Source organism: Lemur catta, chromosome 11 (genome assembly GCF_020740605.2).
Source record: "Lemur catta isolate mLemCat1 chromosome 11, mLemCat1.pri, whole genome shotgun sequence".
In the NCBI taxonomy this organism is placed as follows: domain Eukaryota; kingdom Metazoa; phylum Chordata; class Mammalia; order Primates; family Lemuridae; genus Lemur; species Lemur catta.
In genome coordinates, this window is record NC_059138.1 from 70,534,007 (window position 1) to 70,552,140 (window position 18,134).

At 36.4% G+C, this 18,134-nt stretch overlaps 1 protein-coding gene across 2 annotated transcripts in view; it reads left to right on the forward strand.

Moving 5' to 3' along the window:
• Window positions 1-8,005: 8,005 nt before the first annotated feature.
• The window catches only part of STK31 (serine/threonine kinase 31), an 83,111-nt gene continuing 72,982 nt past the window's right edge, over window positions 8,006-18,134 (forward strand). For both annotated transcript variants that reach the window (XM_045564345.1, XM_045564346.1), the window contains exons 1-4: window positions 8,006-8,055; window positions 9,947-9,993; window positions 10,081-10,133; window positions 15,786-15,884. In XM_045564345.1, coding sequence (XP_045420301.1) covers window positions 8,006-8,055; window positions 9,947-9,993; window positions 10,081-10,133; window positions 15,786-15,884 — 249 coding nt within the window. The remainder of the gene's footprint in view (window positions 8,056-9,946; window positions 9,994-10,080; window positions 10,134-15,785; window positions 15,885-18,134) is intronic.

An 18,134-nucleotide genomic window follows, 5' to 3' on the forward strand; every position in this document is an offset into this window, starting at 1 on the left:
GTTGCAGAGAGCTATGATGACGTCCACTGTACTCTAGCCCAGGCAACAGAGTGAGACCCTGTCAAAAAAAAATAATAATAAGTTAAAATCACTGTTTTTAAATTTTTCAAACTTTGTAATGTTAATTTATGTTTTTAAATTAAAAACTAATATTTTAAAATTATGCAACCATTTTCTAGTGATAGCTACAGATTTTTAAGTTGTATTGTTAGCTATTACTGTCTATAACAGTATTGGGCACCTCTTGTGTGCCACTTTAGATCTTCATGGCCCCACATCCTACCCCAGTACTGCTTTGAAACACTTCCAAGCAGGCTTCTGACAGCTTCACGTGGAAGCCATTTGATGGCACCTTATCTTGGGCCCATGTCATGGCTCTCTTGCTTGCTTTTGCAGGGATCCTCTGACACTGTGGCTTGGGATGTCCACTGAAACCCCACTGTATCATACATGTGCTGCCCAAAGATGTGGAGGAGCTAATGACTTCGGGCCATCCTTGAAAGCCAGTAGATAATAAGGACGCCCTGCTGAGAAGACAATTCTGAAATGCATTTCATAAGGTTTCTCAGAAAATCCCATGACATTTAGCACCAGACACCCATAGCAGCAGCCAACTCAATAATACATCCTTATGGTAGCTTTCTCTTCTTCCCTTTTCCACTCCCCCATCCCTCCCTCTCATTCCCTCAGATCACTTCCCAAATAAAGTACCCAGATAAGAACATTTGTGTTAGGCTTTGCTTTTGGGAAGGGGGTAAACTCAGGATAAGATGGTTGGTACCAGAGATAGCCTTTGAAGGCAAACACTGAGGATGGGATTCTGTAACTGAATCAGTTACTTCCATGGATTTAGATGACATGCAGGTTAAAGATGAAATCTTAGGTTATGCAGTAGCTGTGTCATTACATTGGAATGGGAGTAATGGAAATTATAAAGATTGAGGTTTTGGTTAGGTATTATTAAGTGCTTTAGAAACCTTAGAAAAAGAAAATGACATAGGCTTATGTTAGCCACTTAACTCAAGTCATGCTGTGAAAGCCAGAGTCCCTCTGCAGCATTCTTTAAGGAAACTTTCATTTCCTGCAGATGCAGGACAGACTGTTGATGATCAGGTCCAAATCTAATAGTAAGGTGGTAAGGCTGCAAAGGAGACTGAATGCACAGCCTCTATATTCTCCAACAAAGTCAATGAGCTGACAGGAAAAGAATGGAACCCGAAATCATGGGATGGGGACATTTGTGTTGGTGAGCCTGTGAATTGAACCTGCAGGTTTCCTTGAACCCTTGAGCTGGCTCAAGCAGCATCCTCCTATTTTCTAGAGGAGGATCTAGAGGAAATCTCTTGCCTTGAGATTCTGCAAAGGCTTTATCTGAGGCAGTTGCATCACAGGGTGACACTTGTCCTTTTCAAGACCTTCCCCTGCTACTTTTCATTGAAGTAATAACTAGGTTTAGGTCTCAGCATACCCGAAGTTGGGAAATACAATCCTTCCTCTAAGAGGATAGGATAGGTTTTGCTCTGAATGAACTATAGATTCTGGTTAAAATGTATTGGCAGGAACCCAGGAAGCATGTCTGGGTGTAGAGCTTGAGGGTGTTGAATCAAGATATGTGCTGGGGGTGGAATATAGGCGAGAGTGACATGGGAACACTCCTGACACATGATTTAATGCCCTGGAAAGGATGTCTGGAGTTGGTCCTAACACACTGCAAGAAGATAGGGTGTAAATGCCAGAAATTATTCTTCCTCGTGGTATTGAGGAAGGGGTCAGAAAGCTCAAGGAAGTGGAAATGTTAGAATGGATTTGTTGTTTGAAACTGGAAAAGCTACCACATGACTTCCCTGGGAAGGCGCAGATGACACTCATAACTAGGGCAATATGGACTGTAATGGACAAGAGTATACTGGAAACTGAGAAGCTTGGCAGTGGTTGATCTCTACAGGCTAGAATTGATGGAAGATGCTGCCATAATACTGGGCTCTGCAGTGTCAATGTATATAGATGACGGGATGCAGGAATGTCGAAGGCCAAGTTGTGGAACTTAACTGTCAGAGGCCCAAAGGGCATAATTAACTTAATGGGCACCAAGGATGGACCTATGAATAAGGTTAAGTTCATGATGTTGCAAGGGGAAAGACAGGACAGCTAATTAGGATGTTACTTGACTTATAAAACTGTCCCCCTTGCCTCTAAAATATTGAGAACTGGCAAAAAGGCTGACATCAACCATGGTAACGAAAAACCACAGTTCCTCACCCAATTTTGAGATCTAAAGTAGTTCAGATCTAGAGCCCATGATGGGAGGGAGGACCCAGACTCCTTTGAGTAAGGATCCTTATATATATTTGATAAATATCCCCCTAATCCTTCCTCAAAGGGGCAGACATATACCATCACTTACCAGGGCAACTATGCAGTGGACAAAGAGGAATACTCAGATTTTTCAACCAAAGACTGTTGGATACAATGTCTGAGCTAACATGGATCCCAAAGTACCCAAAAGACTGTCGTGGGTCACTGGTTAGAGTAAGGTTTTATGGCAGCCCAGTGATAAATGGAGTCCTGGCCAAAATCCATCTCAAAGTGGGTAAAATGGGTCTGGTCTCATGCTTTATTTCTACAGTCCCTAAGTATATATAATTGGGATAGATTCTGAAGCTGGCAGAACCCTTGATCCTAAACTGATAGCTCTTGCTTCTTGCCCCAGGCCTTCTTAGATGCTACAGGACAGAGTTAGTGACCTAGGGGCCTCCCTTAATGAAGAAGACTTGAACTACACTATTAATCAACTTGGACTAATTGACATTTATAGAACACTCAAACCAATAATGAGAATACATATTATTTTTATTAGTGCAAAGGGAATGTTTACTAAGATTGACCATATTTTAGGCCATAAGACAAATCTAAATACTTTTAAGATGATTCAGATCATAAAGTATATCCCCTGACCACAATGGAATTAAACTAGAAATCAGTAATATCTCAAAATCTCCAAATATTTGAAAAGTATATAATATGTGCAAATAATTCATGGTTCAAAGAAAAAAAATCAAAAGGGGAATAAAAGTATTTTTAATTGAATGACAATGAAAACACAATATTTGTGTGATGCAACTAAAGCAGTACTCAGAAATTTACAGCACCAAATGCCTATATCAGTAAAGAAGATCTCAAATCAGTGACCCCAGCCTTTACCTTAAAGAACTAGAAAATAAGAGTAAATGAAAACTAAAATAAATGGAAAAAGGAAAATAATAAAGACCAGACCATAAATTGAAATATAAAAGCAACAGAAGAAATCAATGAGTTTTTGAGAAAACCAATAAAACCAATAAAATTGATAAACCTGTAGCCTGACTGATCAGTGAGAGAGAGTAGACCAGATTTACCCATCTTAGGAATGAGAGTGGTGACATCACCATAGCTTCTACAGAATTAAAATGACACTAAGGGAATATTATAAACAGATTTATGCCAATTATTTTGACAGTTTAGATGAAATGGACAAATTCCTTGAAAAACACTGTGTTGTAAACATGGAAGTCAGTCCCCCTTGTGAGATCTTTAAGGATCATTCCAATATGGCCATGGAAATTACAGAGGAGCATATGAAATCAAAGGATTTATTATATTCATAGGTCCTAGAGAAAGGAGGCATGGCATGCCACACAGGGGGCTATTTCAGAGGAGTGAATGCCAAGGGAGCAGGCTCAGTCAAGTAGGTGGGGAGCAGAGAGGGAGTGAGAACCCATGAGGAGAGCCTTTACTGGGGTTAGAGCAGAGTACACAAGCAAAAGATGTGAGGGGATTTCATTGGTTCTTTTGAATGTCACTAAGTCACAGTCAGGGGAGGGCAAGAAAGGGAACCTGTGGCAGGAACTAGCCTTATCACATTGGTACACCTGGTTCCTTGGGTAGGGTGCTCATAGCCTGTGAAGATGTTGAGGTATCAGGAAATTATAAAGTTTAGAAATTTTACAATACAGACAAAAAGTATCAAGCTCACTGAATATTAATAAATAGGCTGGGCGCAGTGGCTCACACCTGTAATCCTAGCACTCTGGGAGGCCAAGGAGGGAGGATCACTCTAGGTCAGGAGTTTGAGACCCCGTCTCTACTAAAAAAATAGAAAGAAATTAGCTGGACAACTAAAAATATATAGAAAAAATTAGCCAGGCATGGTGGCACATGCCTGTAGTACCAGCTACTTGGGAGGCTGAGGCAGGAGGATTGCTTGAGCCCAGGAGTTTGAGGTTGCTGTGAGCTAGGCTGACACCATGGCACTCTAGCCTGGGCAACAGAGTGAGACTCTGTCACAAAAAAAAAAAAATTAATAAATAGATAACTTGATTCACCCAATATGAATTTGCTGTTAAAAACTTTACCACAAAGAAAAGGGTGAGATGGCTACATCGTGAATTTTACTAAACATTAAAGGAACAAAGAATATCAATTCTGTAAGACTTTTTCAGAAAATTGAAGGTGGGAATTCTTTACAGTTTACTGTATGTGGAAAGCATTACTCTGATATGAAAACCAGCCAAAGACATTACAAGAAAAGAAAATTTTAGACAAAAATCTCTCTTGAACATAAGTGCAAAAATCCTTAACAATTTTAGTAAATTTAATACAAGAATATATCAAAAGGATAATACATCATGATCAATTAGGTTTTATCCCAGAAATGCAGGTTGGTTTAAGATCTGAAAATTAATCAAAGTAATTCATCATATTGACAAGCTAAAAAAGAACCATGTGATCATCTTAACAGATGTAAAAGAAGTATATGACAAAGTTCAACATACATTCATGATAAAAACTCTCAGAAAACTAGGAATAAAAGGTAACTTCTTCAATCTGTTAAAGGGGATCTACTAAAACCCCACAGCTAACATCATACTTAATGGTGAAAGGAAAATGCTTTCCTCCTGAGATCAGGAACATGGGAAGAGTATCTTCTCTTAGCACCTCTACTCAACATTATACTGGAGGATCTAGCTATTTCAATAAGGCAAGATAAAAAAGAAAAAAAATATTGGAAAGGAGAAAGTAAAACAGTTTTTATTTGCATATGACATGATCATCTAGACAATTCTGTTCAATGTATAAAAAAGCTATCACTAGAAATAAGTGAATTTTCAAAACATTTAAACATAACCAATATTTAAAAAGTATATTTCTATATACTAGCAACTAAACAACCACGAATTGAAATTAAGAAAACCATACCATTTACCATAGCATAAAAAAGTGAAATCCTTAGGGATATATCAGACAAAGACGTGTAAAACGTTTATATTGAAAAGTACAAAACATTGCTCAGGGAAATAAAAAAAGACATAAATAAGTGGAGATATATACTGTGTTCATGGATCAGAAGGCTCAATTTAGTTAAGATGTCAATTCTTCTCAAATTGATGTATAGATTCAATGTAATCCCAATCAAAATCTCAGCAGGCTGTGTGTGTGTGTGTGTTTGTGTGTAGTCACTGATCAATTGATTCTATAATTCACATAGAACTTCAGAGTTAATACAGCATTGAAAAAGAACAATGCTGGAAGGCTTCTAGTTTCTGTCTTTAAGACTTAATATAAACTATAGTAATCAATGCAGTGTGGTATTAGCCTAAAGCAAACAAATAGATCAATGTAACAGAATCTAGAAATAGACTTGCACATATATGGTCAATTAATCATTGAAAATGGTGTAAAGACAATTCAATAGAGTAATGATAATGTTTTCAACAAATGGTGCTGGAAAAATTGGATATCCATATGTAAAAAAAATGAACTTTGACTCATGTTTCACATCTTATAAGAAATTAACTCAAAAGGATTATAAATCTAAATATAGAGCCTAAACATGTAAAGCTTCTAGAAGAAAATGTAGAAGAAAACTTTTTGTGAAGTAGGTTAGAGATTTCTTAGATACTACACAAAAGCATAATACAGCTGGGTACGGTGGCTCATGGTTGTAATCCTAGCACTCTGGGAAGCCAAGGTGGGAGGATCACTTGAGCTCAGGAGTTCAAGACCAGCCTGAGTCCTGAGCAAGAGCAAGACTCTGTCTCTACTAAAAACAGAAAAAACTAGTGGGGAATGGTGGTGTGTGTCTGTAGTCCCAGCTACTCGGGAGGCTGAGGCAGGAAGATCGCTGGAGCTCAGGAGTTTGAGGTTGCAGTGAGCTATGATGATGCCCCTGCACCCTAGCGCTGGGGTGCTGGGGTGACAGAACAAAACTCTGTCAAAAAAAAAAAAAAGCATGATCCATAAGGCAGAACTGATAAATTGGACTGCACTGAAATTAAGAACCTTTGCTCTTTGAAGTGCCTATTTTAGAGAATTAAAAGACAGCTCTAGACTGGGAGACAATATTTGCAAATCTAAAGGAGTTGTATGCATAATATATAAAGAACTGTCAAAACTTAAGAAAAAAATCCAGTTACAAAATGGAAAAAAGTTTGACCAGATACCTCACCTAACAAGATATATGGGTGGAAAATAAACATATGAAAGGATGCTCAACCTTTTTAGTCAATAAGGAAATAAATGCAAATTAAAACCACAAGGAGATACCACTATACACAATATCTAAACACTGACCATATCAAGTGAGGGTGAGGATATAGAGCAACTCTAACTCTTAAACACTGGTGGCGAGAATATATTAATACAATAGCACAGTTTCTTTGCAAACAGTCTGGCAGTTTCATAAACACACACAACTCTGTGATCTAGCCAGTCTACTCCTAGGTATTAAGAGAAATGAAAACATGTGTCCATACAAAGACTTGCGCACAATAGCAGCTTTATCTGAAACAACTGCAAACTAGAAACAATCCAAATATCTATAAAAAGATAAACAAATTGTGTTATATTCATGCAATGGAATAGTAACAGCAATAAAAAGCAACAAACTATTGATATATGGGACAAAATGGATGAATCTCAAAATAATTATGCTATTTAAAATAACCCAGGTAAAATGTTCACACTGTTTAATTCTATTAATGTCAAAATCTAGAAATGCAAACTAAGGTATGGTGACCAAAAGCAGAAAGGTAGGTGGGGGGAACCAGATATTATGTTGTTTCTTTTCTTTTTTTAAATTTTCCTTTCCTTTTTCTTTCTTCTTCTTTTTTCTCTTCACAAATACTGTCTTCTCCAGGGAACCAGATATTATAAATGGGCATGAGGAAACTTTTTGGGGGTGATGGAAAAGTTTATCTTGATTGTGGGAGCGATTTCAACGGTGTATATGCACATATGTTGACTCTTAACATATTGTGCACTTTTGATATCTGCAGTTTACTGTATGTTAATCAAACCTCAATCAAGCTGTTAAAAATTAACTGGAGGTAATTTTCAATTGTTGTGCAAGTTTTACCACAAAGTATGTTATCTACATATAACCTGACAGCAAAGCTACATTTTTTTCCCCTGCTTAATGTGAAAAAAGCTGCAACACTAGAGAGAGCTACGGATGCTACGGTGGGTTAAGAAAAGCTACTAATCTGAAAAACACATTCTTCATTTACCGAAGTCATTTCCGTGGTGTAAAAAGAATGTTGAGATTCTTCTAATTTGGGCGTTTTTAAAATTTAAATCTGTGTGAACAAATTAGGAAAGACCAACAAACCTCACGTCGGTCGCCTTCTTACGTCACTGCTTGAAGCCTTGAAGCACCACCTGTTACTAGCCTGCAGGTGTGGAGAACCCCGGCTTCCCATAAATCCCCACCGCGCAGCCTCAGTGCGCCGGTCCCTGCGTGAGGGTCGGCAGCAGCGCGCAGGCCCTCCTGGCCTCTTCCTAGGCCCGAGGCCTTGGCAGTCACGTGACTCGCGTGCGGCTCCCGCCAGACCCGGATGATGGCGGAACGCCGTATGCGCAAGCGCGGTTTGGGGCCCCAGCTGGCGAAGCACGCGCGGTAAGCTTCTGCACGTGCGCGACCGTGGGCGGAGCGCTAGCCGCGGTGGCGGGCGGAGGGTTGAGGCCTGCCATGTGGGGCCAGGGTCACTTTTCTAAAGAGTCTGTGGCGGTAACTGTGAGGTCAGTAGTAGTCCTTGTAGTAGGTGCGATGGTGGCCGCTTCAAGGACTGTGTTTTTGTCGCTGTTTGCGTTTAGGTCTCTAAGCCTGGGATGAGGCCCATTTCCTGGCCTTCCATCGTCTTTGAGCCGCCACCACCTGCCAGGAGGCAAAACTGGCTTGCAAATAACCCAGGCCTGAGTGATTTTGGTGAAGACACACAGGCCTGCTCTGGGTTGGAATTCTCTCCTCTCCTTCCTGCAAATTCTGTGCTATTTAGACTTCAAAATCCCCCCTAAAGCAAGTGTCAAGGAGCTCCCTTACCTATTTCTTACAAATTCTCGTGTTGAAGTGGAGATTTGGTCGTTCCCTTAGGTGACCCAGGTTTGCAGAAAGTGGGTACAGCATCGGTTCCTTCATAATCATCAGGGCAAGTCATTTTAAAATAAGATGTTAAAATTATTGAAGTAGCTTCTTGGAATGTGTGGCGGGATTTCCAAAGTAAATATTTTCATTTTTACTAAGTTTAAGACTTAGAATGTCTTCCAGAGAAATATATAATTTCCTTAAACAGATTCCAACTTGTTTTTGTAACTTTTTGGTCGATTGAATTTAAAAACTACTTTTGACCAGTATTAAAGTATCCTTGTTTTGAAGATGTTTTGATGCCACTTAATGTATTTGAATTTTTTCTGTTTTCTTTCCTTTTTGAAATTTTAATAGATTTAGGGGGTACAGTTGAATTCTGTTGCGTGTATATATTGTGTAGTGGTAGAGTCTGGGCTTTGGTATACGAAAAAAAATTTTAAGCTGTAACGAAAGAATAAAGTTTTAAAATTTTAGGAAACTTTTTTTCTGTGTTAAAGAGTTAATAACTTTTCCCTCTTCATAGCTGAGAGAGTATTTGGAACTTTGGTAAAGTGGTGTTTTTGAAGGTCTTTAACACGTTGACTGCCACACTAGAAAAAAATTTTTTTCCTTAGGGCTTCGGTGTGTTATTACAAAAATAGAATAAAAACTTCAAAAATAAAATGATCCTTTCTAGTTTAGTGAAAAATTTGTTATTTTTTATTGTTTTCTGTGCATGAGTTATATGCAACTTGAAAAATAAGTTCACATAGTAACTAGTTCCCAAAGTAAAGAGACGTGTGAATTACATGTGCTTCAGGAGGCCCGGGGCTCAAAACTAGTGCAAGTTAAATACAACTCAAATGGCAGTTAATGTGTTTAAAAAAAAAAAATCTATGTTTTAATTTTCCTTCAACATTTATGAATGGAAGGTGCAATATTCTAGTGTATTAAGGATAAAAGTATATAGTAGTAGACATTTCTTTTGAAGTAATTTGCAGTTGGTAAAGTATGATATTATATAATGAAAATTATTTTTGAAGTAATGGGCAAAATTGATTTATTTTGCAGTCTTTAATCCCGGGGTTTCTTCAAAAGTAGTAACCACTGTGCCTTTTATATAAAATTGATTACCAGTCTGAAGTGTTTGTTCTGTTACTTATAGTGTTTCTCTTTGTTTACATTGTGGAAGTCCTACTCTTGTTTTGGGAGGACATTAATTTTTTTTAAAAGAATTTGCACATTGTTCCAAAGTATTGATTTCTGTAACTGATCAAAGTGTACATGAATTATCCATTTCAGTATAAATTCATAAAAGTTTGGCTAAAGAGATAATTTTAAGGATAGAGGATTATATATGATGAAATTGCATACTACAATATACTCAAAACAAAAGAATTAATTATTGAAGGAAATATCTTTGAGGTCATTTTTAATACAGAGTTTGAATTTTGATAATTTAGGATAAAAATACATGTAAGCACTTGAACATTATGCGGTTTAGTGTTTGTTCATTATTAGTGGATGGATTATTATAACCTAATTCAAGTTACTGAATTGTTTTAGTTCTTCAGGAATTGTCCAAATGGATGAAGATACACATTACAATAAAGGTACAGACACTAAAAATTATTTTTGGATGTAAAGCTAGGTGATACTGATTAATTTCTAATTTTCTTTGCACTGTGATTTGGTTTTAGTTGAAGATGTAGTTGGAAGTCACGTAGAAGATGCAGTAACATTTTGGGCTCAGGTAAATAGCAGCCTGGTTGATTTTTTCTTCTCCTTTACCCTCCCCTAAGCCAGGTTCTCCCCACCAGAACCAAAAAGACCCCAGGAATAAATATATTTATCATTATCATTCTCAATGTCTAATTTTTATTTAATAATTTAGCACAAGGCATTATTACAAGACAAATGGCTACACCTGGGATTTTACCTGAGTTATGAGTAGTATGTTTATAATATACCAAGTTAAAAAATAAAAAAAAATCATCAAGATCATGATTTCAGAATTACACAGTTTAATGCCAAGAATGGCTATGTAAATTGCTGACGATTCTGAAAGCTTGCATCTGTGAAGTTACAGCCCCATCTAGGGGTCTTTATAAGATTGTTTCTTGAAAAATGGTAAGTTTTAAAATCTTAGTCATTTTTTTCTGATGGCTTAAATTTGAATTTGAAATATGGTATTTTTCTCATTATAAAGTTGGAAGCACTATTGAAACATTTCTACTTTTCTATGGAAAGCTACAAGTCAGATAAATTTATTCAATTTTAAATATCAAGCAAAGCCTCAGTGTACTTGTATTCCAGAATTTAAGAACGTGAATCCCTCTAATGAACACAATTACCCACTAATTTTTGATTTTTTTTTTTTTTTTTTTTGAGACAGAGTCTCGCTTTGTTGCCCAGGCTAGAGTGAGTGCCGTGGCATGAGCCTAGCTCACAGCAACCTCAAACTCCTGGGCTTAAGCAATCCTACTGCCTCAGCCTCCTGAGTAGTTGGGACTACAAGCATGCGCCACCATGCCCGGCTAATTTTTTCTATATATATATTTTAGTTGGTCAGATAATTTCTTTCTATTTTTAGTAGAGACGGGGTCTCGCTCTTGCTCAGGCTGGTCTCGAACTCCTGACCTTGAGCGATCCACCCACCTCGGCCTCCCAGAGTGCTAGGATTACAGGCATGAGCCACTGCGCCCAGCCGATTTTTTTGAACTATACATGATATGGGAAGGAAGGGAATTACATTTCTCTATACTTCCTATAGCATTGGGATTCCTTTTTGTGGGAGTAGGGTGAATTGGAAATGTGGGAAATACAAGAATTTATGAGGCTGGGCCCAGTGGCTCACACCTGTAATCCTAGCACTTTGGGAGGCTGAGGCAGGAGGATCACTGGAGGCCAGGAGTTTGTGACTAGCCTGAGCAACATAGCAAGACCCTGTCTCTACAAAAAATAGAAAAAGTTAGCTACATATGGTGGCATGTGCCTGTAGTCCCAGCTGTTTGGGAGGCTGAGGCAGGAGGATTGCTTGAGCCCAAGATTTTGAAGTTGCAGCGAGCTATGATGATGCCACTGCACTGTAGCCCGGGCAACAGAGCAAGACTCTGTCTCAAAAAAAAAAAAAAAAGTTATGAGAAACAGGTTATAGAAGAATATGATTAACCAAAAGTTTTTAAATACATAGTCATGCTTTGCTTGACGACTGTGTTCTGAGAAATGCATCATTATGTGATTTTGTCTTTGGGTGAACATCATAGAGTGTACTTATACAAACTGAGATGGTATAGCTTACTGTCTACCTAGGATATGTGCAATAGCCTAGGCTATACACCTGTGTAGCATGTTACTGGATTGAATACTATAGGCAATTACAACACACTGATAAGTGTTTGTGTATCTAAATATGTCTAAACATAGAAAAGTTATAGTGAAAATACAGTATGAAATATAAAAAATGGTACACCTTTGAAGGGCATTTACCATGAGTGGAGCTTGGAGGCCTAAACTTGCTCTGGGTGAGTCAGTGAGTGAGTGGTGAATGAATGTCAAAGGCCTAGAACATTACTGTGTACCACCGTAGACTTTATAAACACTGTACACTTAGGCTACACTAAATCTATTAAAGTTTTACTTCAATAGTAAATTAACCTTACTGTAACTTTTTTACTTTATAAAGTTTTAAATTATTGTAACTTTTTGACTCATTTGTAATAACTCAGCTTAAAACACATAATGTACAGCTGTACAAAAATATTTCCTTTATATTCTTATTCTATAAACTTTTTTCTCTTTTTAAAAATTTTAATTTTTTTACTTTTAAAACTTTTTTGTTAAAAACTAAGACACAAATACGCACATTAGGCTAGGCCTACCCAGAGTCAGGATCATCAATATCAGTTTTCTACCTCCACATCTTGTCCCATTGGGAGGTCTTCAGGGGCAGTAACACACATGGATCTGTGATCTTCTGTGATAGTAATGCCTTCTGGATACCTCCTGAAGCACCTTCCTGAGGCTGTTTTACAGTTAATTTTTTTTTTTAATAAGTAAGAGGGAGTACACTAAGGAAAAAAGTATAGTAAATACATAAGTATATAGTAAATAGATAGTTGTTTTTTATCATTAAGTATTATGTACTGTACATAATTGTGTATGCTATACTTTTCTACAACTGGTAGCAGAGTTGGTTTATTTACAGCAGCATCGAAACACGTGAGTAATGTGTTGTGCTAGGATGTTATGATGCCTACAACATCATGACATCAGGAGACAAGAGGAATTTTTCAGCTCCAGTAAAATCTTATGGGACCATTGTTGGGTATGCAGTCTGTCACTGGCCAAAACATTATAATGTGGCACATGACTGCATGTAGAAAATGTATTATAGAAGGGTGATATTATAGAAAACTTGAAGTAAGTTTGTGTTTCTGCTTAAGCACATTCTCTAAAGGGTGCCCACATGTTCTGGTTCTTGTCTGTTTTATTAATAGCACCTGTATTACTCTTGTGTCTCAGGTTGGATGATAAATTTTACGTTTAAGTTCATTGTATAGGAATGTCATTTATTAGCTTAAAGAAGATTTTCTAGAACAGTGTCCAGTAGAAATACGTGAGCCACATAAGTAATTTTTAATTACTTTTAGCAGCCTCATTGAAGAAAGTAAAAAGAAACAGGTGAAATTATTTTAATATATATTATTTAACCCGGTATATCCAAAATATTGTTTCAAAATGTAATCAGCATAAAAATATGAACAGGATATTTTATTTTTCTTTTTTTAATATTAAGTCTTTGTTATTCTTTTTTTTTGTTTTTTTTTTCGCCACTATACAAACGAGGATTAATATTAAGTCTTTGAAATCTAGTGTATTAGACTTACATCATACCTCAAATCAGACTGGTCATATTTTAAGTGGATATTGGCTGTTGTATTGGTTACTGCCGCTCTGGACTTTGATTTGTTTATCTTATTTTGAAGCTGTTGACTGAATTTGGAGCTATAATTTAAACCAAGAGTCAGCAAACTTTTTCTGTAAAGGATCAGATAGTAAATACTGATACCTGTTTGTGGGCCATACAGTCTCTGTTGCAACTATTGCACTCTGCCAACTCTGCTGTTGTAGTGCAAAAGCAGCACTAGCAAAAGTGCAAAAGCGTGTATAATACATGAATGAATGTGTGTAGCTGTTGTCTAGTAAATTTTAGTTACTAAAACAGGTGGCTGTAATTTGCCAACTTCTGATTTCAATGATGAAATTGAGGCCCCTGTAGAAATTTAAACACATTTTAAAAAGTTAGGAAACATGCCTGTAATGCATGGAAAGATTAAAAATTAAAACTTCTAATGGTATACTAATGAATGTAATGATTATTTCAAGAAGCAAATTGTAAAATTTGATTGGAGGTAGGTTGGGATGTAGGTGTGGAGAACAGTAAATAGAGATTTAGAAATATGTGGAGGCAAGTCAGGATGAAGATCACATATGTTCTGTTTTCCTGCCACTTGGATTTCTGCCATATAAGCCACTTATAAGAGAACACTTCAGAATTATTGGTATGTCCAGTCAGATGAGTAGCAGCTGAAGGAATCTGAAGTATTTGACTCCACCTGTTTCTTTCTTTGAAAGAAAGAGCTTCCATTTGTTTTAGTCCGTATAGTGACAAAGTATAATTATGTGGAATATTTTGATGTGTTCTGAACTTCATTTAGAGCACTGATTCTAGGGGTTTAGTCACAAGGGCTGCTTCTGATGTTTCGTGGGGTCAGTGTAAATTCAGTTCCTGTTCTTTCTATACAGTGACATTCTTATTCATCATGATGTCCCTGGAATTGCTCTTTCAACGTTTCTTTTCAGTCATGACTGATAATCAGCCTTGTTGAATATTTTGTTGGTATATCTCTTTAGGATATATATATTTGTATGTATATTAACTTTTTATTTTGGAAAAACTTTAGATTTGCAGGAAAGTTGTAAAATTAGTACAAAGGCTTTCTGTGTACTCTTCACCCAACTTCCCTTAATGCTAACATGTTATATAACCATAGTATAATTATCAAAGCCAGGAAATTAACATTGGTACAGTGCTGTTAACTGAACTATAGCCTCTATTTAAAGTTTACTGTTTTTTTTTTGTCTTCTCTCTGTTCGAGGATCCAATCCAGGATCCTACATTGTATTTAATTGTGTATCCTTCGTTTCCTTTAACCTTTGATAGTTTCTTAATTTTTCTTTGTATTTCATGATTTTTGGCACTTTTGATGAGTACTAGTCAGTTATTTTTTAGAGTATCCCTTAATTTGGGTTTGTTTGATGATTTCTCATAGATTGGCAAAAATATCACAGAAGTGATATTGTATCCTCAGCATATAATGTTGGGGGTTCATGGTGTAATATATCTTATTATCGATGATGTTAACCTTGATCCACTTGGTTAAGTTGGCAACTTCTGGGTTTTTCACTGTAAAGTTACTATTTTTTCTTTTGTAATTTACAAATATTTTAGGGGGAGACATATTGAGACTGTCTAATCTTGTTTCTCCTCAACTTTTCACCCATGAATTTTATTATTTATTACTATAGTGCTTGCCTAATGATGATTTTGTATTTTCCTGATTCCTCTTACATTTATTCATTGGAATTCTTGTATAAGGAAGAGCTGTCCCTTCTCTGCCATTTATTCATTCATTTATTTATATTAATATAGAGTCATGGATGTTTATTACATAGTTTATAATCCAAGGCTGTCATTATTTACTGTGTTATCTAAATTATTCAACTTTGGCCATTGGGACAAAGTTGGCCAAAGAACACAGGTTGGCTGCTTGTCCTTAAACATGTCTCATTCTTTTTTCAGGACTTCTTTCTTTTTTTAGACATGGAGTCTCATTTGTCTCCCAGGCTAGAGTGCAGTGACATCATAGCTTACCGCAGCCTCAATCTCCTGGGCTCAAGTGATTCTCTGGCTTAAGTCTCCTGAGTAGCTGGGATATAGGTGCATACCATTGCACTTGGCTTTTCTTGAGTACTTCTTTACTTTCTAGCACCATCAGATGTTCTTTTATTAAATATTTCATCTTTTATTATGTCATCTTTTATTACATATTTACCAGTCCTAGCACTGGGATCAGCAGGTCTTTAAGGAATTCTGTCCATATGATTTGATAATATTTGGTTTTAATATCTTGTTTGAATTCCAAGTAATTTGAACTCATTGGGAAGTAAACTTTTTCTGTAACCTAATCTCATTTCTTATAAATAATCCATTTGAATTATGAAAAAATGATGTAAGAATTTGATTTAATTTCAAATGTCTAAAATCTTTTCAGTGTCATGCTTAGTAGAATCCTCAGGTGTAAAATAATATTTTACTGAATCTTATATCTGTTCTTTCTAGAATATCAATAGAAATAAGGATATCATGACGATTGGTTGTTCACTGTCTGAAGTTTGTCCTCTTGCCAATTCAGTTTTTGGTAATCTTGATCCAAAGAAGGTGAGCCATGTTCTTGAGTATAACTATTTCCTCCCTCCTGTTAGCTTTTCTATATCTTAGGTTTTATAGCTTTTGGAATTTTTGGTATATTTGAAAGGAAGAGGCAGAGTTTTAGAATTTGTATAAACTGTGATAGTAAATTTATTCATTCAAAAATATTTATGGACTGAATATTATTCAGCCTTAAAAAGGAAAGAAATTCTGACAAAAGCCACAATATGTATGAATCTTGAGGACATTATGCTAAATAAAATAAGCTAGTCACAAAAAGACAAATACTGTATGATTCCACTTATATCAGGAATCATAAGAGTTTTGTAAGTGTTGAACCAGTGTACATCTTTAACAGCAGTTTATGAAAGTTCTAGTTTCTCCATGTCCTCACCAAACCATTGCATTGTTGGTATGCTGAGGTTAAGCATGTTTTAATATTCTTGTTAGCCATTTGAATATTTTCTTTTGTGACATGCCTATTCAAATATTTTTTCCATTTTTAAATTAGGTTATTTGTCTTGATTGATTTGTAGGAGTTCTATATGTATTCTTGACATGAGTCTTTTATATGTATTGCTAATGTCTTCTCTTAGTCTGTGGCTTACCTACTCACTTTACTGATATCATTTGAAGTCTATTACTTTTTTCTTTTTTTGGTATGTGCTTTCTGTTTCCTACTTAAAACCTTTTTACTTACTCCAAGATCATAGATATATTCCCGTGTGTGTGTGTGTGTGTGTGTGTGTGTGTGTGTGTGTGTGTGTGTGCTCGCGCACACGTGCATGTATGCACATGTATTTATGTGTGTTTCTCTAGAAGCTTTTATGTTTTGCATTTAGGGCTGTGGTTATCCCCAGTAAATATTTTGGTTATGATGTGAGATAGAGATCGAATTTAGTTTTTGTCCATGTGCATGTCCAGTTATGCCAGCACTGTTTGTTGAAAAGACCATCTTTCCTTTACTGAATTGTATTGGCATCTTGTTTTAAATCAAGTGACTATATATGAGTATTACCTATCTTTTTCAAAGTAATAGATACCTATAATCTTGGATGCATAAGTTTCTCTGCCAGGAATTTACCCTTTGGACATTTCTATAAGTACACAAACATGTTTGTACAAAGATAATTATTGCAGCATTATTTGTAATAGGCAAAACCACAGGTTAATTCAGTGTCTTTCGATATGTTACAATAGTAGTGGTAATAATAATAGTATTTACTTCCTTCATGAGACAGTATTCTAAGCACTCTGCATATACTAATTTAATACTCTTAGCAATGCTATGAGGCAAGTGTTATTTTATAGTTTTTTTTGGAAAATTGAGGCACAGCCAGGATAACTTTATGAAAGTCACTAGCTAGTTAATGTTTGATCAAGTATTGAAACCCACAGAGCCCATCTGCTTAACTGTTACCCTGTATTAGAAAAATTAACGAATTGTGTTGGATCCTTATTTTGGAATACTAAGTAATTATTTTTGAGGGTTGGTACTAGGGTGAGGCAAGTCCAAAATTTAAGGAGGCACTCTACACTTAAGTAAGTGCAGGGTTGGTACCTGAAAGTGAATACTTCCTTAAACTTTGTGCCCTGGGCACCTAGCTTGCCTTAACTTGCTCCAGGCCCTGGTTATTTAAATGAGGGAGGAGGTTGCTTTTGTTTGAATGTTTCTGTTCCTCCAAAATTTGAATGTTGCAAACCTAACCCCTAAGGTGATGGTATTAAGAGGTGGGGCCTTTGGGAGGTGATTAGGTTATGAAAGTGGAGTCCTCATGAATGGCATTTGTGCCCTTATAAAAGAGACCTCAAATAAAAGAGGCCCCAGGGAGCTTGTTTGTTCCTTCCACCGTGTGAGGACACATGAAGCAGCAAGAAGGCACCATCTGTAATGAGCAGGCCCTCATTAGACACCAAATCTGCTGGAGCATTGATCATGTACTTCTCAGACTCCAGACATGTGACAAATAAATGGTTTATAAGACACTGAGTCTAAGGTGTTTTGTTATAGCAGCTCAAACAGACTATGACAGAAGTAAATCTTTGTATTCTGATATGGAATAACGTGCAGAATAGTGTATATAAAATGAGCCCATGTGACTAAATAAAAAACAAAGCATAAACGTATGTGCTAGTGTACTTATATATGTGGAATTAGTATGAATGTAAAATTATTTTCTGGTAGCCCAAATTGTAGAGTGATGAGAAGGAATTCTTATTCTTCACCTCTTCTGATATGCTTTTATTTTCTTTTTAATA